The following is a 24,940-nucleotide window of genomic DNA, read 5'->3' as shown; positions in this document are numbered from 1 at the left end:
CTAGATTATTGCGTCGTAGCTATATTACAGGGATGCATTATCAACATGCCAACTACTCTATAAGATCTACTTCCTCGTGCTGCCCTTCCAGCAGGTCTCAAGTCAGGCCGCTTGCATTGTCACATGACCAGTTTTCCCCTACCACATCGCCGATTTTTTTCCCTACCTTCTCCCTGTTTTTTCTACCAGTTCGCCTATTTTTTTCTAGCACTACATATTTTTTCGACTAGATGACCGTACTATCCATAAAAATTATAGTTATCGTTGTTATTTTTACATTTTCATGACGCTTTATTTGAATTATTACAGACTTGTGGTGTGTGGATTTGAGAATTTTAAGTATTTTAAGCAGCCAATCAGAATCGTGTGACGTAAGTACTTATATAAAGTCTGCTATTGTGACGTGTGCAAAGATAGGATTGACGAGTAACGGCCATTTTCTGTTAGACATCGAGCGTGTTTAAACGCGAAGAGTGGACGTTAGACGCGATAAAGATCAACTCATGGATATATGAACTGTTCTTTTTACATGATCTTGGTTTTGTAGATACGACTGAAGCTTAATTTGACTCAGTATATCGATCCAAGATGTCGGACGAAGCGGCGAGGGAGGACGCGCGACGAGAATACCAGTCTTCGCTGGAAGATTTGACTTTCAACAGCAAACCGCACATCAACATGCTGACCATTCTCGCCGAGGAGAACCTCCACTTCGCCAAGGATATCGTCGCAATAATTGAAGCTCAAATCGACAAGGTTTTTATGAAATAGAATTTTATTTTTATTTAAACCAGTTTGGCTTCTGTAAACGAAGGCCATTCCTAGCGCGTTAGCTTAGCTGCTAGCTGATATTAGGAAGCCTTGACAACATGGCGGCCATTTCTTGCATGTTACGTCTGTATGGCCGATAACTCCACCGCTGAAAGTAAAGAGGATCGAAAACACTGATTTTACTCAGGTTATACATACGTGTTTGATTATTTACCGTGATCGGAACATGACTAATGCTAGTCGACCACGATGACGTCAAGTTAGCAAGTTTATCAGGGCCTCAAACCAAAGGGGCGTCTCAATTCAACACTAGTTGAAACGAGGCAGGCGGAAAAAAGGACCAAAAGCGGCGGCAGCAGGGCGTTGAATTGAATTAGGTCAGAGCCTACAGAGATTCTGGGTATGAGAATCGCGAACAGCGAGTCCCCACGTTTCTCACACGTGTTTTTAAAACCTATTTTAGATTTCATTCGGCTTTGGTCTTAATCCTAGTACATGCTTTTTATTTACATGATATAGTTATTGTAATTGTTTGCTAATTTTACATTGCTTCTACCGGAAATTGCACAAACGTTTAATTTTTTCTTTGCGTAATCTCTAATCACTACGTTGTCCAAAAACTAATCTCGATTCAAACCTGTTGCATATCGGAAAACACCAACAGCGCAACGACGTACTTTTATATATTACTGTACTGATATATTAAACGCATATTTTATTAAAAAAGTATTAGAGTAGCGCATTGTATCTGGTAAAATTAGCTCATCAAGAGCTAAAATGAGCTGGGCGTTAGGGCTCCTGGTCCTTCTGCAGCTCACCATATTTCCTGCAGAAATCAAAGCATCCAGAGAGGATGTAATGCACTGGTCAGATATGTCCAGACCGTATTGGCCATAGTGTGTGTTTCAGTTGAGTTTCTGTGGTGAATGTTTATAGTCTTGACTTTTTAGGTTTAATAGTCAGTGAAAACAACTAATTCTTATTGAAGTTGCAATTGCTCACAGAAGATATTTAAAACAAGCTGACCTTTTCCTGACCAAGATTGGTCTAGATTTCGTTCCTTGTTGCCAGTAGAAGTTTATTAATCGGTTCAGGACGTAGGATCGTATAGAACGTTTCAGGTAGAATTTGAATTATTTGCATAATTCTGTAGGGTTTGCCATGTTGACAATATATGTGTATGTTTAAGGACTATCTAGGTATTTAGGGTCGGCGTAATTATACTTGGGTTCTTTGTAAATGGTTGCTAGTGTTTTCCGGTTAAGTATCTTAAGGTCAATGTTCAGGTTTAGCTTTTTTTTACATTTTTTATTTTTATTTTTATAAATGATTCTGGGTCATAGGCCTGTTTTCCATATGGATTACAAATGTGAATAAATGGTATTTTATTGTGACAATAAAAAATATGAAATGTGCTTTTTTGTCTTTTTCTTTCCCAGTGTATTTTTGTATAGCTTAATATTTCTTGATTTGTATAATAGCTTATGTCTGTAAATAGGTTCCATGAGGCACATTTTGGATTTCTTTAAATAGGTCAAGTGTTGTGAGTCTGGAGTCCAGTTAAAAAAAAATTTTTTTTTTATTTTTATTTTTTTAAATAAATACTTTTGCTGCTAGTCTTTGCAGTGTCTCATCCTGATCCTCTGAGCAGCACACAAGCAACAAATAATTTTTGTATATTTCACTAAGAAGGGGTGAAGATTTTTTTTTTTTTTTTTTTTTTTTTTTTCCCCAATCCCCCCCCCAACGTTTTTCTCTCCCATAATAACAGAAGTGTTCTGTATTTCTCCCAAACTACTTTTCATCAGGGTGTGTTTTCACTCATCCAACAATTTTGCCCGGTCTGCTTTTTCACTCGCAAAACTGGAGTTTCACAGACTAAAATAATTTAATTGAACTTTTTAATGGCATTTTTCAACCCTAATTTAAGGTTTTTTTCTTTTCTCAGCCTAAATACATTTAAAATCTACATTTCTGAAGTCAGTGGGAAGTCTGTGCTTGTCCCTAAATTGCATCTGTGCTGGTATTTTTGAAGTGAATCCTGAATGATGTCTGAATTGTGCACGATGTAGTTGTATTCTAAACTGTCAAGTTTTCTATTACTCTAGGCACCACCTGCAGAGAAGCTTCCAGTTTTGTACTTAGTGGACTCCATAGTGAAGAATGTTGGTGGCGAATACCTTGCAGTGTTTGCTAAAAACCTAGTATCTTCATTTATATGTGTGTTTGAAAAGGTATATGACACTTTAATTTTCTTTTAATCTCTTAATAGGTGCATTTTTCTGTCTCATATTGCATTGTTAACTATGGCTAATGAATTAGATTAGAAACAATTCACACCTTGGATGCACCATTGTGAACAGTTTGTAATAATGTTCCTTATTGTGATTTATCATTTTGACGAATGGTAATGCTAACTGGATTTGTCACTAGTTCCAGCTATGTCCATTTGACCTGGTCTGAGATTGATTGGTGCTGAGCTGGATATTGTTTGCCTTTTCTCTCTAGGTGGATGAGAACACTAGAAAAAGTCTGTTCAAATTGCGCTCTACATGGGATGAAATTTTCCCTCTGAAGAAATTATATGCCTTAGATGTTGGTGTGAATGCAGTAGATCCTGCTTGGCCAATTAAGCCATTACCAAATGCAAGTATTCATGTAAACCCAAAGTTTCTGATACAGGTAACTGAGATTTGAATTTGAGTGGTCAGCTCTGTGTTTAAATTGCTAGGCTCAAAAGTAACACACCAATCTTTCTGTTTAGACTGAAGATGTCGCTACACAGAGAACAAGCACACCACAGCTCCAGCATCCTGTAGTGAGTGAGAAAAGTTTGACTCAAGAGCAAGTAATAAGACAGCAGCTGCTGGCAAAACAAAAGCAGCTGCTAGAGCTTCAGCAGAAGAAGATAGAACTTGAGCTTGAGCAAACCAAAGCCCAGCTGGTAAGGATAATTTCAAACTTTGGGGTATTTCAGGGTTAAATGAGCACTAATTCTGTAAAAACAAAAGCTTTTTTGTAGTAACATTTAAAGTTTTTAATGTGGATTTATGCATGCTCTCACATTTTGGCCTTTTTTTATTTTAAAGGTTGCAAATCAAATGAATCAGTCTGGTGCACCTATTAATACTCCTCAACAGCCTGTCATACCCAAGATTACCCAGCAAGTGCCACATTCAAAAACCTGGCCTACCACCCAAATTGATAAGTTTTCAACAAGGGACCCTCGTTTAAACAGAACAGCATCAGCAGCTTTAACTGTGAAGGAACAAGTTACATATAAAAAAGAACCGGGAAGTGCAGGAAACCTTCTTAATGCACAAGAAAAACGAGGGCATCAGTCTCTGGAAAAGCAAAGCAGGGTAGAGAAGACAAAACTTGCTAAAAAAGATGTCACTGGGGATGACAAGCCAAAATCAAAATCTGCATCACCATTATCCAGAGGAGCTCAAGGCAGATGTAAAAATTCTGAACCAGAACATTTCAAGGTGACTGATCCAAGGTTGCAAAAATACATTTCTGAGAAAGCGGAAACAAAGGAGGATGACAGGAAAAGAAGTATGGAGAAAAAAGACAAGGATGAGCAAGTGAAAAGCTCAGACCAGAAAAGACTGACCAACAGTCGAGGGAAGCTTGCAAATGGGACTCTGAGTAAACAAGAGAGAAATGAGACCAGTGACAAACAAGATGCAAAGGTGAAGAAAGCTATTAGGAAGAGATCTCGGTCACGTTCTCGCTCTCCATCTGCTCATCATTCTCCCATAAGAAAAGAGAGGAGGAGAAGACACTTGCATGCTGAACTTCCTCCAGCGCACACAAGGCAAGACAGAACTACTCCAAAAAAGAGCATTTCTGAAACAAGAAGGCCAAAAAGGTCCATGGATGATAGATCTGCTGAATCAAGAATGCTTCCTGAGTCTAAAGAAAATGTCAAAAGATGGAAAAGTGGATGGGAAGGAAACAAACCGTAAGCCAGTTTACCTGTGAATGGTCATTTTCTGTATCTTTACCACTAATCTGGAATTAGATTCTTATTTTCTTCAGTCTCTTTCTCTCTCTGTCTCCAGCCTGAAACAGCCTGATGACAAGTCTGTTCCTCAGAGACATAAATCATGGACCAGTAGCCCAAGACCAGCAATGCCCCGCATACCGAGACATCGTCTAAGTGTTGATGTCAATCTGCAGATACCTGATGTGCTTAATTCTGCCAGCAAAAGAGATCTACTCAAGAAGGTATTTTAGAAAACATTCACGTGAATGAAGTACAGACTTTCTCAGATAAATTGTCCAGCCGTATTAATTTTTTGCTTTATTTGTGTTTCCTTGTAAGTTAAGCTAATTTTTTTTCACTGTTTCCCCTCAGGCTAGCAAAAGGCATGCTGATGGCGAAATATCACAGGAAGATTTCATAAGGGTGGCCTATCAAATAAACAGGCTTTTTCAGTACCAAGAGGAAAAGCAAAGATCTGATTCTTGGGAAGGTTCCAGTGATGATGGAAAGCTACCAAAAAATAAAACTCTCTTGTCCTCTCCTCAGTCCCAACAGGGAAATCTCTCAGATGCTGAGAAATCATACTTTGAACATAAGTCAAAGCTTAGAAGAACTCAGGTTCAGCATCCAGGTAGGCTAATCTATTGATTTTAATTGTTTTCATACTGATTGTAAAATGCTAGCAGCATTAAACATTATTAAAAGATAAGTGCCATGAGCATTTTAGAAAAAAAATTCTATTGCTTTAATTTAATTTGGATGAATTGTTTGGGTTTAAGAATGATTTCTTGAAGTAATATTTTGATTTGAGGCACTTGTTTTAAGGCTTTGGACATATGTTTTGATTATGGTATTCTGTGCATTTTCCTATAGCTGTTAGGGATCCACATTCACCTGTAAGAGAGAGAGCTTCTCATCCGAGACCTGTACCTGAAGAGAAGGATCAGAAGAGATATACTGGAACAATGGAAGGCACTGAAGATTTTGTTCGAGAGCCATTCAATAGACATCACGACCCAAGGAAATGTGACCGACTGCCACCAAATTCTGGACTTGTTTTAAGACGTTCACCAAGTCCTTCTTGCTTAGATGGGGCTTCTGGGAAATCACCACTAGCTGTATTTGATCAACTATCTTCGGATATGGAAACTCAGCAACTGCATGTTGGAGAGATGAGTCCAAGGTTTGAAAGTCCCAACAGTGTACATTCTGACACAGGACCTGATGTTCCTCTGCCCTTAGAGCTCCCATCCAGACATGAGATACTCTCAGCACCGAGTAGAAATATGTCAGGAGGAATACCTTGTGAATCTCCGGGACATACACCGCCGCACTCATCAGAAGGTTCCATTACACAAGCAAGTGTGACTAGACACGATGGACCTAAAGGTTCTGTTGATGGAAGACCGAATCATGTTGGACAATCACGGTCTGATGTTCAAGCAAGAACTCATTTGCATAGCAGATATGAGGGTAATCCAGGATCAGTGAGATATGATGGGGCTGGTGGTCCACATGGCTCTTCTAGATTTGATGGTCACGGAAGATATGAAAACACTTATCAATCAAGATTTGAAGGGCCAGCCTTACATAAAGCCACTGAGAGATTTGATAGTTCAAATCGATTTGATGGACCCATGAGATCTATGGAGCCTCACAGCATTGGAGTGTTCGATGCATCCCATCCTCAGCAAAGTTTTGGCCGATTTGATGGGCCAGTTGGACCACAAAGTCATGGAAGATTTGATGGCCCTGGACCAATGGGGTTTGATAATCCAGTTAGGCCTGGTAGATTTGATGGCCCAATGAGGTTTGACTGTCCCATGCAGCAGGGTCCTGGAAGGTTTGAAGGACCTATTCGGTTTCAGCACCGGCAAGCAGCATACGATGGGACTCATGGTCCTCCAGGACGAATGAGATTTGATGGTCCTGGTAATCAGTCAACTGGAATGTGCTTCGAGAATCCTTCAGGCCCTATGATTTTTGAAGGACAGGCCCAGGGAATTCCCAGATATGACTGCACACCCCAGCAGGTTGGCCCGAGATACTGTGGTCCTCCAAATCTTCCAAACCAGTTGAGACCACAGGGCCAGGTATCCGTGACAAATTCAGGTGGCCAACCAACTTCAAACTTTAACATGACTAATAGGTTTTCTGAACCCTTTGGTGGTGCACCACAACAGTTCCAGCAAAATGTGTCACAAGGACAAAGCTTTTCTGTCCCAGTTGCTACCTTATCCGGGTTTTCCGATTCCTTCAGATCCCTCACTCCATTTACAGGTGCCCCAGTTCAGCAGACGGTAAGATTATGTTGGATGCAAAAATTATTCTGGCTATATGAGCCATTATAGTAAAAGGTATTAATGGTTTACTGACAGCAGATTAATTGTGCATGCTTTTATGTGCTTAAACTCTTGTAGATTCTACCTTCTCTTGGTCAACCCTTCATTCAACAGACTCCAGTGCCTTTTAGCCAAGCTGGTAAGTATCTTCATTCTGTCTTCTTCATTCTTTCTACTATACAACAGCTCTATTTTGGACTGGTACATGGTGTATTTCTAACTTCATTTTTTCATTTTAGTTTGCTAATGTGGGAGGGAAGAGGGGTTTTCATATAAATGGTCCTGTAGCACGTCTATTCTTTTTGTGCCATGTCCAAATTCGTTACAAATGCTTCCATCAACCCGTGCTTCAAATAGACTCAAATAAATAAGATTGCTTATTACAGTGAAGATAATCATAAAACTCATATACCTACTGTTAATTATGGGTGTGTCTTAAACAAAGCAGCCTGTGGGCTGCTGACAATGGTTGTTCCTGGTTTGGTCAAACGAGGGGAAAAAGTTCTGCATGTACGGTTCATTTTTGGGTTGACTGGCCCTGCAGAGGTACCTGTGGATCTCTCATGCAGTGTGGCGCTGTCAGGTGATTGGCTACAAATTACTTTCTTTTAATGGGCGGAATAATGGGTAGGAACAGTTTGTAATAATAGTGTTACAAACACTAAAACACTAAATAGCATTTGTAGTGTTATAATTTAATTTCATCCACTAATCTAAAGAATTCAGTTTGGAGCCGTTGATCAGACAAATGTGTCCTTCCAGTTTCTACTTCAAACCTAAAGTCATTTTACAGCATGGTGCAAAGTCCTACATTGGATTGTGTTTTATTGGAATGAAGATGATTTTCTTTAACTTAATCTTTTGTTAATATTTTGTTAGGCTCTCAAATTCCACAGCCTGAAAGCCACCTGGGTCAAATGGATGTGAATGACCTGCTGTCTAAACTAATTTCCACTGGTATAATCAAACCCACGTCAACAGACCCAGCTCAGAATGGTGAGAAGAAGTGTTAGCACACCTTTAGAGTGACTTTTGCCTTTTCGTGTAGTGCATTAAAATGTAAATATGGCATAATTAATTATTTTACAGAGTTATCTCAGAACTCACAGTCTCAGACCACTGTTGAAGAAGAAGATGATGAGGAACAAGTTGACGATGAAAGCCTTCCAGATTTGACTAGTTTTGTCCTTGAGGACATGAAGCAGTAATTCCTTTCATAATTCCTTTCATATCATAATTGAGTTGCTTTTCTGAAGAACGACATCCTTTTTTTTGTTTGAATATTTAATAAGTGAAATTATTTTGATGTACATTACTATTGTTTTTCAGGAGATTTGACAGTGTTATAACAAAACTGTACACTGGGATACAGTGTTACTCCTGTGGAATGCGCTTCACTGCCTCCCAAACAGATGTTTACGCAGATCATTTGGACTGGCATTACAGGCAGAACCGATCCGAGAAGGACATCAGTAAGAAGGTCACACATCGCCGTTGGTACTACAGCCTGACTGTAAGTAAAAAATAACCTGTATCCATCTCATCATACGTTTTTTTTAGCTTTGGTGTAAATCTAATTTATTTTCTGTCAGAAGAACAGATGAATATGTATTGTACACATTTTTTGTTTACTGAAATGATTTAATATACACAACAATATAGACTGGTTGTTACATTTTTGTAACATTGCAAGTGTTACAAACATATCAGTTCATTCCTAGCTTCATATGTATGAACCTGACATAATGTGGCTGTAACTCTGTTCTAGCTGAATGATTGGTTTGATGCAGAGTCCACCTGTGTTGTCTTTCCAAACATGGGTCGAAGGAATTCTATTAAAACTGTGTCCACCATGCCTTATATTTCATCTAAGTTGTAATGTGACTTGTACATTATCATAATAACAACTTTTGGATTCTTGAAGGACTGGATTGAATTTGAAGAAATAGCTGATCTGGAAGAGAGGGCAAAGAGTAATTTCTTTGAAAAGGTTCATGAAGAGGTTGTGCAGAAAACACAGGAAGCTGCAAAAGAAAAAGAGTTTCAGAGTGTTAAAGCCACACCAGATGCGGTTTTTGAGGTATGTTCTCTGGTATTTTTTTATTGATTCACATTTTTAACATTCATCCATTTTATACAATTACACTTTACCTTACCGACACCATCTTCAACATATGTGCTTGTTACTCTTATTTAATTCTGGTAAAATCATTTTGCTCTTCAGTCTTGTGAGATTTGTCAAGAACAGTTTGAGATGTACTGGGAGGAGGAGGAAGAGGAGTGGCATCTCAAAAATGCAATCAGAGTTGATGAGAAGGTAGATGAACTGATCTTTAACTGGTCTTATGCAACTTGTATTCATACATATGGATTGAAATATAATGTTTTCCTTTTCCACAGACTTATCATCCCTCCTGTTATGAGGATTACAAGAATGTAAGTCAAAAACAAAATCACTTTTTAGCATTTTGCTTTGTCACATCCGCCTATGAATCTGAAGACCATAGGTCACAGGTTCAAACCTGTGCTCTGGATAAGGGTGTCTGATAAATGCCATGCATGTAAATGTTAGTGCTGTTATGCAGCTACACATATTCTGCAGCTCACCAGGCACCGTTTGACTGAGAAAGTTTCTCATTTGATCACCTGCTTATGATTTTATTGTTTAATCAGTATTGAAATACAGCTATAGACATAGGTCCTTTCCTTCCTCATAATTCCTAAACAAGATGAATGTATTTCTTTTTAACACAGACATCTTCATTTGTGGATTGTACACCTTCACCTAATAAGGTCCTGACAGACCCTTTAAACGCATTCCTGACTCAAGGACAAGATGAAATGGCATTGGGTACAAGTATTAAGGAAATAAAGGAAGAGCCAGAAATGGCAGATGTTGATGTTGTAGTGGATAAAACCGAATGCCAGGTGAAGCTAGAAGGAGACACGCAAACCAGTGCAATTATTTATTAAAGCTGCTTCCACACATCTTGACTTTGTGTTTATTTTGAATCATTATTTGTTTTGTAAAAAAAGATATTTTTATATTTGCTAGCTCTGCGGCAGGGCCCTAAGCTATGCATACTTTAAATACATTTTGGTATTTGAAATTGCCTGTGAAATCCAGGTGTTTTTGCTGTGTGGATGCACATTGATCTTGTAGAATGGAAGGTGTACTTTGGGGAAATGTATATGTAAAATTTAATTTATGAATAAAGATATATTTGGTATTCTTTTGTGTAATGTGTAATGAGGCTTTAATTAAAACAATTTTCCTATTCCAAGTGTTCTTGTTTTGGGTGATGAGCAACTAGTTCTTAGATTTTCTTTTTAGTGGCTTTGAACATGTCCACAAACATATCCTATTTGGATGCTAAATGTTGAGGGAAAAGCGGGTGAGTTGTCAAATTTAATTCTATGGGTTATGGTAGTTTTTTTTTTTTTTTGACACTAAATACAATAAAATTCATTTGGAAAAAAAAATTGTACTCTTGGTCTTCTGTTTAACAATCATTAGCAATTACAACTTATTTATGTGTGTGTATATATATATATATAAAATGTAAATGGCTCTGATGTGACTCTCTAAAATATGCATTCATATGAATTGAGCTCAAATTTACCAGTATTTTTACTCGGAAACTAAAGCCAGGTTCCTGCCAGTGGGTGACGAGTCAGGTGCCTTGAGCAATAATTAAACAAACAGGTTTCATTGTCCTTTTTAGCATTTTATACACAGATAATTAAACATGATCGATTTGTTGTGTTTAAGTCTGTACTATTTACACAAATATACATACATTGTTAATGCATTATACAATAATACAAACATGTTTATGCTGTGCAGTATTAAGTTTACATATTAAGATTAAGTGAAACCAAAGAGCTAAAATCTGAGAACAGATCCGTTCATTTCCAGAAACGGTAGAATCCCAAGGCAATTGCCAAGCAGGAGAAAACACATGCTGTAAAAGACAAGAAAATGACTTAAATTGAATGATTTAAGTCTGCAAAAAACACAACTGTTACAACATTCAGTCTCCATTTGCACAGTGTGGGGTCCAATTCTGAATGCATATCCTGTCCCTTCAATACACATTACACTTCATTTTAGTTGTAGGTATTTACTAATACTTCCTAAATCACAGTTGAATATATATATGTGTGATATAAGACACGCCTCACTTCCCTCCCCCTTCAGCAGCTGATGGAGGTTGTTTTTCAGAAGACCCAGGACTTTCAGAATTACATACTTTAGACCAATTAATCAAAATCTGAGTTTAGAAACAGTAACAAAAAAAAAAAAAAGAAATGGCTAGCTCTGGAATGGACAGTCCCCCCTGGAGCAATTTAGGGTTAAGTGTATTGCTCAGGGACACAATGGTCGTTGTGGATTTGAACCTGGGTCTTCTGGTTCATAGGCAAGTGTGTTACCCTCTAGGCTACTACCATCCCAATTTTACATATACTGCAGAAAGTGTCCTTGGAATCTTAGTTTTGAGAGATTCAATTATTATTTAATAATCATTTATACAGATATAAATTGAAAGAACATTAGGTTTTTATTAAAGAACAGCAAATATTTGCTGAGGTGTCCACATTTTTTCATGCGACTGTTTACAGCAGCATCACTGTTAATCTGTTTTTATTGGTGACAACAGCCAAATAACAATAGTTTCTCCCAATGCCGTATCCAAACTAGTCTATTAAATGTACAAGTTCTTGTACATTTTACATGATTATTAGTCTTGCCAAACAGTGAATACGTAAAATGAACCTTCTGTTCAGATTAAATGTGCAAATATATTATTATTAATCCATAGTCCAGGTGCTCAATAACGCTATTCAGCTTTGAATAAAGATAGAAAAATAAATGTTAACTTATAGATGGTTGTTGGATTAGTGTACGTGTTTTGAAATAAATAAAACCAGCTGAGATATACTTGTCAATGAGGCTAATGGTTAAAGAACTAGTAATGCAGTCATGATGCAATAATAATAATATTAATTAATGTAATGTTTCAACGTGTTCATCAGCTCTTACCAGCAAGATATCGAATAGTCTCAAGCTTCAGAGATTCAAGAAGCGTTTTCAGCGAAGCAACCTCTGTGTCAATTTTCTTGGTTGTTTCCATTGTGCTTCGATCAATATCTGAATTCTGCAATTTTAAAATGGACTGCTCAGTTAAATTGGAAATAAAAAGACTACAATATAATTATTTTGCAAATGCAAAAAACAAAAAATTGGACTGTACTAGGAACTGACCAGTAAAATCATGTTTAATCCAGTCACAGATACTACATAGTCAGATTCTGATTAACCAGGAAGTACCAGATAAATTTGTCAGGATTATGAATGAATGAAACAAGTAGATTTTAAATAATACCTTCTTCTGGAACTCTGTCGTGATTTCTAAAAGTTTCTTCTCTTGCTCTGTAAACTGAAGAAAAGGAAAAAACAAAATAATCACTTTCGAAATTCCTTTTCTTCCAGCACCACACATTTACAAACATTTGATGTGTCGTGGCTTCTAATTTTGTAGAATAAATGTGCCGCATCAAGATAATTGCTGGTGCATGTCTGATTATTTTGTACTTTGTTTGTCTGCATTCAATTTGTGAGTCACATTACACAACACAGCAAAACATCTATTGTTTTATTCTGTTAAATCACTTCTTTGCTCATTTGGTCATCACACATGAAAACATGATCAGTCACATATATGAGTGCAAGCAAAGTCAAGGAGCATTTCATCTCAAAGTAATGCTTTCGAGAGGTTACTTACCATGTCTGTAACTCTACTTCGCTCCAAATTAATATCCAATTTTGCATCTGCTTTAATTTTTTGACTTTCTTCCTTTAAAAAAAAAAAAAAAAGATATTGCATATGTAAGAAATTAGCATTTTAAAATTCCATTAACTATCTGCTTTACTCACCATTAGCCTGCTCTTTATCTGCTCCAGTTCTGTTTTCATTTTCTGATAAAAAATAAACAAAGCCATTCTGCTGTAAGCATTTTATTTATGAGTATTCCACACCTGAAGGCCAACTGCATTTCAGACTGCGGTTAAAACAGGACAGGAGCCATGATGTGTTCAGAGTGGGAGAAATGTGATGCAAAGGCTTGGATACATACTGCATTTTCAGAGCGCAAGTTAGCAAATTCACTTTTCTCCAGTATCACCATGTCCTTCCGTATAGAGTCCAAATGAGACATTATTTGCTGAAGAGCAATTTCCTGGGAGAAAAAAAAAAGAAAAATTATTTAAATGAAATAACAATGCGAATAATGTGTTTAAACAAGATTGATGAACATTTAATATTTCAGTTTTTTTCAGAATGTCAGATGGTACAAAATAATTTATATATAAATAATAACAATAATTTAAGAATACTTTCTAATGACTAGGTATTTAGTATCATTTTAATCCAGTTAGTTCACTGAAGATACGTAGTCAGTGTTTAGCTTGTATAACAGTGTAAATTCACTGTACCCTCAAAATAACTAAACACACAGACATTAATGTCTAAACCACTGGCAACAAAAATGAGTACCAGTGAAAATGTCCAAATTGGCTCCAAAGTGTCAATATTTTGTGTGGAGCATCTTTACCTTCAGTTTCTTTAGCAGAGCAGTGGTGGTCTTATTATGTTTGGGGTCGTTATCAAATTTCGGAAGAGAGGGGCATATGTCACAGTACATGTTCTTCACTCATGTAGCCTCAAACCTTGACAACTACACAATGCTGGACTGTAAGCAAGACACAGTTGTCTTTGTTCTCTGACAGGCTGAAGCCTTCAACCTCTGCACCAATTCTGGCTGCACACAGGCATACATTTTCAAAAGATAAACTCTGGATGATGCAATGTGTTATGTGATATTTGACAACTTATAGCATTTAGTAGTCTTCATAGTGTGTTTGTCTACATGGACTGTTGTACCACCTGGCATTTTGAGGGTTGCAGATGCCCGAACATAAAAATATATATTATTTGAACATCATGATATTTGTCTGTACATTTGGTGGCATTATATGTAAAAGCGGATGATTTAAACCTGGTGTGCAGCTGTCACCATATCCCTGTAGACAACGTCCATGTTGGCAGTGGTCAGAGTCACCAGCGCCCCCACCAGCACTTCTGCCTGATGCCTCTCGAAACCTTTAAGTCACATTTCTCTCTTAACAAACGTAATTCTTATAATAAACAATATAATAAACAGCATTAACCTTTAGTTTCCAACTCTTTCACCAGTGCATGAGTATCGAAAGTGAGTTTCCTCTGCTCCAGCGGTGTCAGCTCCACCTTTCTCATGTCATACGACCTCCAGTTTGACGTCGCGTGAAAACCTTAACACAGAGATAGATAATTTCCGAGCACTGCCAGAATCATAGGCAATGTGCTTAACTAATAAAAACAACAAAAACGCGTCATGCATGGACGCTACACGTGGACGTATAAAATTTCGTGTTTCACAGGATGCGAAAAAACACATGAAATGAGCCTAAAAAAGTTGTAAACTTTGATGCATTAGACAAACGACGAGCATTAACTGTAATTCTTCACCTCTAGAGACCTGGACTCCTTTCCGGACTACACTTATCGGGTGCCGAAATGTCGCGAAACTCAGATGAAGTGTCGCGGCAAAGCGCCTGATTACAGCCATGTCTCCCCACACAGAGCAGAAAGAAGAACACAAGGCAACCGAACCACGTGGCGAGGAAGTAGTATCATGACCTCGCATACGTGAACATGTGCGCCACGCCTCTCCTTCATTTTCATGAAATGCGCATGCGTGGGATGCATATGGGTGTGTTCACATGCAGGCGTCCCGACGGCTTTTAGAGCAGCACAAACGTGTCACGCTGACTTGTGTGGCCGTCTGAACGTGTCTCGTGTTTTTTCTTCTTTTTATTTTTAAAAATATCTGTAAACAAGTACATCAGAAAATAACCAAATTAATTGATACAGGGCCCTTTGTTATCCTCATTGTACATGCTGCTGCTTGGTTAGTTAATTTGTAGACATGGGGTACATTTTCATTTTTATGCGCCTCCCTGAACTAGAAAATTGACTGAAGGCCATTAGAGACTGGATGACTTGCAATTTCCTTATGCTCAACATGGATAAGTCCGAAGTGTTGGTAATCGGAACATAGTGTTGGTGTTGGTGTGCTGCTTTTTCAACCGGTCCTAGTACATTTGTAAAACATTTGAGTGTGATTTTTGATGCTGATCTGACATATGATTGTCACTTTCAAAATATTTCCAGGACAAAGTACTTCCACCTAAGAAACATTGCTAGATGCAGAGAAATTAGTTCACGCATTTATAACATCTAGACTGGAATTCTGTTTTCTGGTTGCTCTGCTGCTTCATTGAAAAAATACATACAGTTATATATACACTAATATATATATATATATAAGGCAAGTTGTCTGTGTTATTCAGTGTGGTGCTGGTTTGCAGTCCAGGACCGGATGCTGCTGTACCGTCTGATTGACGGTTGCAGTTTGAAGAGTTTGTGACTGCAGTGACTAGGTTTCTGATGTTTCTCCTGCTTGGTGTAGATGTCCTGTAGAGAGGGAAGCTTGTTTATGTACTAGTCTATGCAGAGCTTTGTGGTTGTAGGTGGTGCTTTTTTTTTTTGGCAGCATTAACAATTTATATAAAATAAATATTGTGGTCACTGAGGAATGCACAATAAACAAAATACACTGCAGTCATATTTTTAATAGGTGCAAAACATAGTTTATTTTAAGAATTATAAATAATTCTGAAATGATGCTAAGAAATTGCGAGAAACGCGAAATTGCGACACCCACGACTTTAAAACTTTCCGTGATCACCTTTCCGATCACCAAACCACACGCCGGAAGCGGCGCCGTCTGCCGCCTTCTTCGAAAATGAGAAGCGAACACGCCCCCAGTGGACTGTCATGGCGGCTTCCATGACGAGATGGTTTGGATGGTTTCCGGCATTGACGCTTGGAGTCACTTTGATTAAATGTCTTTTAATAAACACATAGTAGGTTGCATGTGCTTATCTGTCTGTGGTCTGGGGCTCCAGTGGTGTAGCTGTTTGTGTTCTTCATCGTTGTTCAGCATTTACCTGCTCTGTATTGTAATTGTAGTCACATGTCAGATGATGCTGTTGATTTAAAAGCTTTAATTTTGTCTTGTGTATATTTGCAGCCGCTCGACAGATTTCGAGGTTCACAGAAACTGGCTGGCCATCACCCACACCCTGCCGGTGTCAGACTGGTATTTCGAGGTGGGCACCAGAAAAGGGTGTTTCTTTTTTTTTACTTTACTGCATGAAATTCATATTTCACATTCACTTTCAGGAAACCTCAGAATGGACCCTGGATTATCCTCCATTTTTCGCATGGTTTGAATTTTGTCTGTCACATCTGGCAAAATATTTTGATAAAGAGATGCTTGTTGTGCAAAATCTTAATTATGCCAGCCCTGCTACCATTCTATTCCAACGGCTTTCAGTCATACTGACAGACCTGCTCCTTGTTTATGCTGTGAAAGAGTGAGTTTATTTTCCAAATTTCACAAGAATATTCCTAATTTTACCACATTGAGAAAAGTCACGTTTGCTGCCTTTTAGGTGCTGCAACATAATCGGAACCTGCAAAAGCAAGGAATTTCTTGGAATACGTCCATTTGTCCTGGCCGTGTTGCTGCTGTGGAACTTTGGCCTCCTAATTACTGACCGTATCCTTCCTCAGCTGCCACGTGGGCTGACATGAACATTGTGAAATTGTTGATAATTCCTAAATCTATTTCAGACATTCATTTTCAGTACAATGGATTTTTGTTTGGCATTCTGCTTCTGTCAATTGTAAGACATTTCCAGGTAAAACAAAAAAAGAAACAATTCTGTCCTGATGCTATGGAAGTCCACAGAGGACATGTAATTTCACTTTTTTTTTATTTTGTTCTAAAAAAAAGTCATGATCTCATGTGAGGTCAACGTTTAACAACTCTATTTAAAATATATATATATTGCCTTACCTGTCTTCTCATGTAAGTCATGTCTTTTTACTTGTGCAAGTGAAATGTGTCTTCTGCTCAAGTGATTGACACTGATATAAAACTTGTCTTTCTCTGAAATGGCTATTTCTGCTTGCGTCAGCCCCAGATTACAGTAATAATGAATGAGTTCATCCATAATGCTATAGCTAGCAATGGGTTAGCTCAAAAATGTTTTTGGGATACTTCTGTTTTCTCGAGATATCAAAACAAAAAAGTGAAATTGCATGTCCTCTACAGACTTCAGTATCATGCTAGCCCAGCGGGGTGAAGTGGGCAGTAACCTTTTCATGTTTCAACAGAACAGACACCTGGAAGGAGCCCTGCTGTTTGCCGTCCTCCTCAACCTGAAGCACATTTATCTGTACATCGCTCCAGCTTATGGTATCTTCTTACTGAGATCCTACTGCATCATATCCAACAGTTCCGGTGAGCTGCATCACCTAGATGTCTGTTTCATGCTTTTCCATTAGAGGAGTCTTCCTCAGGTGGAGGTTGGCATGTACATTTATATAATATATTTTTTGTGTTGATTTTTTTAAGATGGGTCATTCTGCTGGAGAAGTTTCAGCACTGTCCGCTTCACCCTTCTTGGATCATTAGTTCTGTCTGTATTCGCACTTTCCTTTGGACCATTTATTGCATTGGTGTGTATAAGTAGGAACCTCTTATTTACATTTTACATTATTTACAGTTTACATCTTATATGACATTCATTAATTCTGCAATCTTGCATAACAATCAGTGATAATACACTGATCATGGAGATCTTGGACTTTCAGAAATGTATTTGGATTGTTCGTTATACATATTACATATTGAAAGTTAATTATTTTCTTTGAAATTGATGTGGCTAAGGCCTATTAGCGACTCATCAGTGGTCCAAACCCAAGAACTGGACCTGCTGTCCAACATGGTGACAGTACAAGCATCATGCTACCGTTTGGCTGCCAGTGATACTGGTGTAATGAAGAAGGTGGTCTACCTTCAAATTCTTTCAGATCACCTCAGATCAAATGGTGGTTGTTCATGTGGTTGAGATTGATGAAGTGGGCTTTCCCAAAACCCTGACCTCAGCCCTATTACAAAATTGGTGGACTGTGAAAATCACCTTTTCAAATATAGAATTATGCCAAAAGCTTGTTGTTTGAGGTCAAAAAGCTTGAAGGACTGGCAAAGGTATCTGGTTCAGGTGCAACTTATTAAGTGAAATTCAGCAAAGCATTTGGTGTCATATATGATTTTTATTTATCATTAAAATATATGTACAATTAATCCATCTTGTGAAAACAACAAAGGTAGAACGTAAGAACTTGTTAGGAGCATGTAGTTTATGTTTTAAGGCATGTAGCTTTTATTTTGCTCTCCAATGACATGCATTTATTTTCTTATAGGGTCAGATGCCGCAGGTTCTTTCTCGACTCTTTCCCTTCAAACGGGGTCTGTGTCATGCCTATTGGGCACCCAACATGTGGGCTCTGTACAATGTAGTGGACAAAGCCCTGTCTGTGCTGGGTATGTTGTTTGGAGGAGGAAGCAACATTAATTCTATCTTAAAGACACTGTATAAACCTATTCATGTGGCCAAATGGTTCAGGAATAGGTGATTAATTATTACTAAAGTCCTGGTAAATTTTCAATGCTCAGGTCTAATGATGAATCTCTTGTAAGGTGTAAAATTTCAACTTCTGAAGACATTGCCCAAGGCTTCAATGACTGGTGGGTTGGTGCAGGAATTCTACCATTCAGTTCTTCCCTCGGTGACTCCACTAGCAACATTGATCTGCACACTGATCTCCATACTGGTGCGTCAACAAAAGAACATCTACACCTCCAGACAAGACATGATGCAACAATTAACAGTTTCTTACCCTCATCCATCTAGCCTTCATTGTGGATTTTATGGTGGCGACCCAATGGGGCACAAGGATTCCTGCGATGCATCACAATCTGTGCCCTGGGGTCATTTCTGTTTGGGTGGCATGTACATGAGAAGGCTGTTTTAATGTCCATCCTTCCATTTAGGTATGAGTCTTATAGCAGTGATGTGATCTTGTGTCCTGGTTTGAGTGCTCTGCTTTGTTTTATACCTTTTGTGGCCTGTGTCTGTTTTTGCAGTTTGCTTGCAGTGAAAAGCCGGGAGGATGCTGGAATTTTTCTTATGTTATCTACAAGTGGTCATTTCTCACTGCTTCCACTGCTCTTTACTGCACCTGGTACAAATTCCTAGTCCTATCTCAGCATATGACCTTTATTCAACATGGTTGCTTCACTTCCTGTGTCTTTTCTAGAGCTGCCCATCAAAGTTCTGCTCATGCTGCTGTACACGTTGTCCAGTTTTGCTGCACTGAAGACACTGTTCAGGTCAGCTTCTATCTGCTTTTTTCCTTCTCTGAGGCTTCTTACTAACCTTTATGATGTCAGTAGGGAAGGTCCCCTGTTGCGGAGCATGGAGCAGCTGTATCTCATGGGTCTGATTCCTCTGGAGGTCGTCTGTGAATGGGTTTATCCACTGACAGCATGGCAGCAAACATTGCCATTCATCCCACTGATGATGACGTCTGTCTACTGTGCACTTGGGATCACCTATTCCTTCATCAGGCTCTACATTTTGGCACTGAGAACCAAGCTAGACAGAGAGAAAAGTCATTGATGAGATCTTCAGTTACTGCTGTCCAAAATTTCAGTTACTGCTGTCCAAAACTTCTATATGGGACCACAGTTTGAATAAACTACAAAATCTACTTTTATAACATGATCTTGATTATCATGCATTTTTCTTCTATTTTTAAACCACTGATATGTATTTGAAAGACTTATTTACAGGTTACAGAGTATTTACAGGTTACATATTTACAAATAGATTTCCCATAATATCTTTTTGTAATAAAGAGACTATTAAAAAGTGATTACCAGCTAATTAACACTTACTAACACTCCTTACTGGGACATTTGTCTTTGTAAAATATGCTCCAACATCTCCCTGTACATGATGGGCACTGGCACAAGTCCATGGCTTTGCTGGTATTACTGGAAATCTGAGTAATTATCTCTCTCTTTTGAGTTCTAGAGCATTTTTAAAAAAAAATTCAGGATATTTTTTGGTTGTTTTAGTAAACAACCAATATCCACAGGGCATCTAGATTTATTAGATTTAAAGTCTTCTTTATTCAACATGTGTTCTCACCCCTTATTCACTGAAATTCCAGATTCTTTCTTTCTTTTAACTGCGAGGTGGACTGAACTATCAAAATCCATTATATGAGAATTGTTGATCCTTAGTCAATCTTTACTTACTTGAATGCTGTTTTTCGAACATGTACATAAAAGAAACGAAAACGGAACAATAATTTATCATTTTTATTGATAAGGCAATACAGACGTAAATTATTATAAACTGCATGTGATCAGTAAACTACTACAAAGGGAACTGAAATCTCAGTTATATGTGAACTTGTATTTTTAAGTAATGTGGTCTCCTTTTTAATTTCACATATTTCAAGTTATTCAATACAATTAAATAATATATAAAAAACAATAAATAAATAATACATCATTTTATAAAGTGATAAATAAATACATAATACAATACACATATACACATTTTGAGTTAAACTGCTTGGGTCTATAACAGACCAAAGATAATATCCAAACCATAGAATTTAATGGAGAAATAATGTATTTGTGTAACAACAAGATTCCTCTTGCTGAACTATGACTGTAAAATGGTGCTTGAAAGTTTGTGAACGCCTTACAAATCTCCTTATTTTTGTATAATTGTTCACAGAACTCCTCAAAGTATATAATGATAACCCAATTAAACAAAAGAGGGTTAAATTGGATACTTTATTTTACTATTTATCTATGTATAACAAAATGATTCAAATGAAGGTGTAAATACAGGCAGGATGACTGTCAGGTATGTTTTAGTGTGACTTTAAACACAAACTTCCCATGTTTGACATCCCTATGATGTTAAAATGAAGTTGGCCCACCTTTTGCACCTATAACAGCTACAACTCTTGGAAAGGCATTCTGCAAGTTCTAATAGTGTGTTAATCGCATTTTGTTCCAGAATAGCATTTCATATTACTAATGTTGGATGAGACGACCTGGCTAATTCCCAAAGATGTTTTATCAGGTCAGAGCTCTGTGTGGGTCGGTCGAGATCCTCCACACCAAACTCCCTCATCCAGGTCTTAATTAACCTGGCTTTGTACACTGTTGCAGGAAGGGCTTTGCTCAGTGCCACCTTGGCGGGTCGGGATTTGAACCAGAAACCTTCTGATTATGGGGCCACTTCCTTAACCGCAAGGCCACCACTCAATGCACAATGCAGTTAAACAAGTACAGTTCTCATTTTATCAGCCATCTAGAAGACAGAGAAGCATGATTTGTCACTACAGAGAACACATCTCCACTCCTCTAGAGTCCAGTGGTGATATGTTTTACATCATCGCATCTGACTGCACTTGGTGACGTAAGGCTTGGATGCAGCTGCTCAGCCATGGAAAAACATACAATGAAGCTCTCTATGCACTGTTCTTGGGCTAATCTGAAGGTCATAATCTGAATGTTTGTAGAATGCGCTGACCCTGATTGTAAGTGTCCTACCATTTCATGTCTGTGTTGCAATTGTTCCCAATTGCATCAACTTAAATTTAGTACCACTATCCTTTGATTGTGGAATATTGAGATAACAGGCAATTCCTCAAGAGAACTTATTTCACACATTGCGTCCTATCACATTACCAGACTGGAATTCACTGAGCTTCACACATATGTCTGTAGAAGTACTCTACATTTTATAGAGCTTTTGTACTTTTAAAAGCAAAAAAAAAAAAAAAAAAGAAGCATTTGCAGTATGTATGTAGTTGTGGATATCACCATCATTTATTTAAAAAACATCTTTCCTATAACACCTTGCTCCGTTAATATCTCATGTTTCAAAGGGGAATCCTGCATCTTATAGACAATTGATTCCTTAACCGATAGGCCAACCACTGCCCACTTACACCCAGTAAGTGCGGCTTATTTATTTACCTTTTTTTTCTTTTAGGTGTGCCCTATAGTCTGGAATTTAAAGAAGAAACAGGTTTCACAAACTTTTAATCAGCACTGCGTTTCATAGGAATATTTTTCGGGCTGCAGATTAGCACCATTGGCTTGGGAAAGTGCATTTTAAAGGCAGTCATTGATTTCCAGTATTTGAAATTGCACAAACAAGTTCAGCTTTAGCGATTCGGACAAATTTTCCCAATTCAGCCCTTCCGTTAAAAGGCATCCATGATGGAGTCTATAAAGCCCTCTGAGCTTCAGGAAATTGCTGATCAGCAATTGGGCCTCCAGCTAAGAACTTCACAGATCAACACTTCCCTAAAATGACAGGGAGTCCTAGGCATTTTATATTATATATCAACGTGAAGACAAATGAATAGACAAATGAATCCAGGTTTCTTCTGTTGTTTTTTCTTTTTAGAAAATAGCGACCCCTTCACCCATCCAAGCTTCTAGTTAGTGCTTCACTCTCCCTTCAACAATGATTTCTAAGACTGGAGTGAGATCCATCATTTTCTTTAGCATATCCATAATATCGGGATGCCCCTTGGCTCCTTCGATGAATTCCTCCAGTGTAAGTTCACCTGTGTTTTCATTAAGAAAAAATTGCAGCTGTTTGATCAGCTTCACACAAAACAATGAGACACTGTCATGGTTCTTACCTCAAAAAGACTGAAATCTTAAATTTCTAGAGTTACCTTCTCCATTTACATCTATCTTCTCAAATATGAGAGCCACTATGTCTTCTGGCACAACATCATGATTTCTAGTGATGTCTTGTATTGCCTAAAACCAACAGAAACAGCCTTCATAAGCCGATTTCTCAAATAGCATCTTTGCTGCATCATTAAGGAAATAAGGTGAAGCATTTCAGGAAACATTAATATTCCAGACCATCAAGATTTTTTTTTTTTTTTTTAATGCAGCTCTGCTGAAATAGAATTAAACTCTGGTATCATATTAATTCACAGACAAGAGAGCAGCATTCTATGATATTTTCTTTGATTATCTACTCAATTTCTTTCCACTGTTCAGTTCACTAAAAAGGATAACCATAAATAAAGGTGTAAACAGATACAGATATAGTGTGTGTATGTGTGTGTGTGCAGTAAATTTTCTCAGATTATCATTGCAACTGAAAAATACATAACATATACTTACTGTAAAAATGGTCTCAAGTTCCTCTCTGTCAATTTTTCCATTGCCATCCTGATCAAACAGCTTGAAGTACCACTTGAGCTTTTGGTTAATTTCTCCCTTTAGCATTAAACTAACTGCAGCAATGTACTCCACAAAGTCTATGTAGCCGTCCTGACAAGATGGACAGAAGGCATCAGAATCATTTCAATTGGTTTTGACCACCCTTGCAGTTGTGGTTTAAACAGGAAAATCGTACATGTCACATCCAAAACAGGGGTGAACATATATGACAACAATATCATTAGTCAAGTTAAAATCTTTTGAAAGAAAGACCAATCAAAAATATGAATCTTTCCCAATGTAGTAACTGGAGAAGGATTTTACTCACCCCATCCATGTCAAATGTTAAGAAGACTTGATCCACATAACTGTTTGCGTCTTCATTCATTCCCTGCAGTCCAAGGATGGACTTGAGTTCAAAAAGTGTGATTTGTCCAGAGGGGGACTCCCTCATGAACTTATTGTACCAATGATGCATATCCTCAGCAAGAATGTCATCTAGGCTGGCATGAGCATTTCCCATGATACTGGACACGTCAGTCTTTCTACTTCTGATGCGGACTGCAGCCCAGACAACCACAGAATGGCCACAGCAAATAGGCTGTGAACAGGATACAGAAAGTTTAAATCTCATAAGCTCACTGACAACTACAAAGAGACAGACACTTAAAATAAGCGTCTTAACGGGATATGGCCTGCGTTCTACCAGAGAACAAGGAGAAAGAATTAGTGTGCCAAGGATGCCATACTGGCACGAAAGGAATCTTATGTAACCTGCCAGCCATTCCCACATGCTTCACCTCGCTTTGAGATAAAAGAAATGAGAGCATACAGTACTAATGCCATTACACTTAATGTTTTTCATTCCTGCAAAGGTTCATCAGGTTGTAAACAGCTTGGACTGGAATTAAACCCTTCCAGCAAAATAAGAAACATTGGTATACATCATCATGTCTGTGGCCAGGTGTGCAACTGGGGAAAGATGGAGACATGACTCTTCAGGACAAGCAAGGTCATAAGTCAGCAATGTTCTCATTACAGTAAAGAGGATTAACAGGCAGCTAAGGAGGCCTCTGTAGACCACGGTACAAGGTCAGGAGATAAAAATCACAATCCATGGCAAAGGTCGGCATGTCAAACAATACCTGGCTGCAATATTTAGCAATAAATGAGAACCACACTTTTATGGCATTCTATGATATGTTGTTGGGTATGATTATTATTTTAACTGGTCCTGATTTGATGGTCTGTAATGGATTCATTGCACAGTTAGTTACTGAAAATTGCACAGCTACTGAAAATTCATAATTATTTGTCCCATTAGACTTATATGAAGTGGTGATATGAAAAATGCAGACATTTGTGAGACTTATATAGTTTGTAGATATATTTATTTTGATATAGAATTTTGTAAATAGTGTTTGTTTCCTGTTTAGAAGCTTGTAAAGGGGAATGTCCACCAGGAAAATAGGCAACTGCATAAAATTTCACAGATGTGTAACAACTTCATTTACAAACATGATTCTTTATCTAT

General features: G+C 37.9%; 4 protein-coding genes across 9 annotated transcripts; 2 read left to right on the top strand and 2 right to left on the bottom strand.

Moving 5' to 3' along the window:
- The first annotated feature begins 413 nt into the window (after positions 1-413).
- On the top strand, positions 414-10,383 carry pcf11 (PCF11 cleavage and polyadenylation factor subunit). Of its 2 annotated transcripts, none has more exons than XM_028984525.1 (16): positions 414-756; positions 2,880-3,005; positions 3,280-3,417; positions 3,536-3,715; positions 3,861-4,738; positions 4,839-5,004; positions 5,135-5,393; positions 5,636-7,062; positions 7,183-7,243; positions 7,984-8,100; positions 8,194-8,308; positions 8,434-8,617; positions 9,029-9,184; positions 9,329-9,421; positions 9,505-9,540; positions 9,859-10,383. In XM_028984525.1, exons 1-16 carry the CDS (start codon positions 589-591, stop codon positions 10,075-10,077), a joined length of 4,323 nt encoding a protein of 1,440 aa, XP_028840358.1. In that variant the 5' UTR covers positions 414-588; the 3' UTR covers positions 10,078-10,383. The 2 variants fall into 2 exon arrangements, with proteins under 2 accessions (XP_028840358.1, XP_028840357.1); XM_028984524.1 differs by having other exon boundaries at positions 3,280-3,453.
- Positions 10,384-10,816: 433 nt separating this feature from the next.
- ccdc90b (coiled-coil domain containing 90B) lies at positions 10,817-14,852 on the bottom strand. Of its 2 annotated transcripts, none has more exons than XM_028984049.1 (9): positions 14,673-14,852; positions 14,358-14,455; positions 14,164-14,267; positions 13,243-13,344; positions 13,043-13,084; positions 12,891-12,962; positions 12,492-12,545; positions 12,149-12,263; positions 10,817-11,069 (listed from the first exon to the last, which is right to left on the bottom strand). In XM_028984049.1, the coding sequence occupies exons 3-9, from the start codon at positions 14,203-14,205 to the stop codon at positions 11,014-11,016; spliced, it is 483 nt and encodes a 160-aa protein (XP_028839882.1). In that variant the 5' UTR covers positions 14,206-14,267; positions 14,358-14,455; positions 14,673-14,852; the 3' UTR covers positions 10,817-11,013. The 2 variants fall into 2 exon arrangements, with proteins under 2 accessions (XP_028839882.1, XP_028839881.1); XM_028984048.1 differs by having other exon boundaries at positions 14,336-14,455; positions 14,673-14,851.
- A 1,171-nt stretch (positions 14,853-16,023) lies between these two features.
- Positions 16,024-20,068, top strand: alg8 (ALG8 alpha-1,3-glucosyltransferase). Of its 3 annotated transcripts, none has more exons than XM_028984568.1 (13): positions 16,024-16,132; positions 16,300-16,378; positions 16,452-16,645; positions 16,724-16,830; positions 16,905-16,972; positions 17,451-17,577; positions 17,692-17,795; positions 18,543-18,663; positions 18,820-18,953; positions 19,034-19,173; positions 19,267-19,364; positions 19,440-19,512; positions 19,576-20,068. In XM_028984568.1, the coding sequence occupies exons 1-13, from the start codon at positions 16,044-16,046 to the stop codon at positions 19,799-19,801; spliced, it is 1,560 nt and encodes a 519-aa protein (XP_028840401.1). In that variant the 5' UTR covers positions 16,024-16,043; the 3' UTR covers positions 19,802-20,068. The 3 variants fall into 3 exon arrangements, with proteins under 3 accessions (XP_028840401.1, XP_028840400.1, XP_028840399.1); XM_028984567.1 differs by having other exon boundaries at positions 19,573-20,068; XM_028984566.1 differs by having other exon boundaries at positions 19,440-20,068.
- A 458-nt stretch (positions 20,069-20,526) lies between these two features.
- guca1d (guanylate cyclase activator 1d) lies at positions 20,527-24,107 on the bottom strand. Of its 2 annotated transcripts, none has more exons than XM_028984569.1 (4): positions 23,735-24,107; positions 23,368-23,517; positions 22,905-22,992; positions 20,527-22,790 (listed from the first exon to the last, which is right to left on the bottom strand). In XM_028984569.1, exons 1-4 carry the CDS (start codon positions 24,038-24,040, stop codon positions 22,663-22,665), a joined length of 672 nt encoding a protein of 223 aa, XP_028840402.1. In that variant the 5' UTR covers positions 24,041-24,107; the 3' UTR covers positions 20,527-22,662. The 2 variants fall into 2 exon arrangements, with proteins under 2 accessions (XP_028840402.1, XP_028840403.1); XM_028984570.1 differs by having other exon boundaries at positions 22,684-22,790; positions 22,869-22,992; positions 23,735-24,106.
- Between the last annotated feature and the right edge of the window lie 833 nt (positions 24,108-24,940).

This window comes from Denticeps clupeoides, chromosome 6 (assembly GCF_900700375.1).
Source record: "Denticeps clupeoides chromosome 6, fDenClu1.1, whole genome shotgun sequence".
Classification (NCBI taxonomy): Eukaryota; Metazoa; Chordata; class Actinopteri; order Clupeiformes; family Denticipitidae; genus Denticeps; species Denticeps clupeoides.
Note: the sequence above shows the minus strand (reverse complement) of the source record. Positions and strands in the feature narration are given on the sequence as shown.

Excerpts from the sequence above, each read along its gene's own strand:
- alg8 (XM_028984566.1), top strand. The coding sequence starts at position 16,044 with ATGGCGGCTTCCATGACGAGATGGTTTGGATGGTTTCCGGCATTGACG. Across the intron at positions 17,578-17,691 it reads CATCATATCCAACAGTTCCG|ATGGGTCATTCTGCTGGAGA; the intron begins GTGAGCTGCATC and ends GATTTTTTTAAG. Across the intron at positions 19,174-19,266 it reads ATGTCCATCCTTCCATTTAG|TTTGCTTGCAGTGAAAAGCC; the intron begins GTATGAGTCTTA and ends CTGTTTTTGCAG.
- ccdc90b (XM_028984048.1), bottom strand. The coding sequence starts at position 14,850 with ATGCGAGGTCATGATACTACTTCCTCGCCACGTGGTTCGGTTGCCTTG. Across the intron at positions 13,085-13,242 it reads ACTTGCGCTCTGAAAATGCA|AAAATGAAAACAGAACTGGA; the intron begins GTATGTATCCAA and ends ATTTTTTATCAG. Across the intron at positions 12,264-12,491 it reads CGACAGAGTTCCAGAAGAAG|AATTCAGATATTGATCGAAG; the intron begins GTATTATTTAAA and ends TTAAAATTGCAG.
- guca1d (XM_028984569.1), bottom strand. The coding sequence starts at position 24,040 with ATGAGATTTAAACTTTCTGTATCCTGTTCACAGCCTATTTGCTGTGGC. Across the intron at positions 22,993-23,367 it reads AACTTGAGACCATTTTTACA|GCAATACAAGACATCACTAG; the intron begins GTAAGTATATGT and ends TGTTGGTTTTAG. Across the intron at positions 22,791-22,904 it reads GATAGATGTAAATGGAGAAG|GTGAACTTACACTGGAGGAA; the intron begins GTAACTCTAGAA and ends ATGAAAACACAG.
- pcf11 (XM_028984524.1), top strand. The coding sequence starts at position 589 with ATGTCGGACGAAGCGGCGAGGGAGGACGCGCGACGAGAATACCAGTCT. Across the intron at positions 3,006-3,279 it reads TTATATGTGTGTTTGAAAAG|GTGGATGAGAACACTAGAAA; the intron begins GTATATGACACT and ends TTTTCTCTCTAG. Across the intron at positions 4,739-4,838 it reads GGATGGGAAGGAAACAAACC|CCTGAAACAGCCTGATGACA; the intron begins GTAAGCCAGTTT and ends CTCTGTCTCCAG.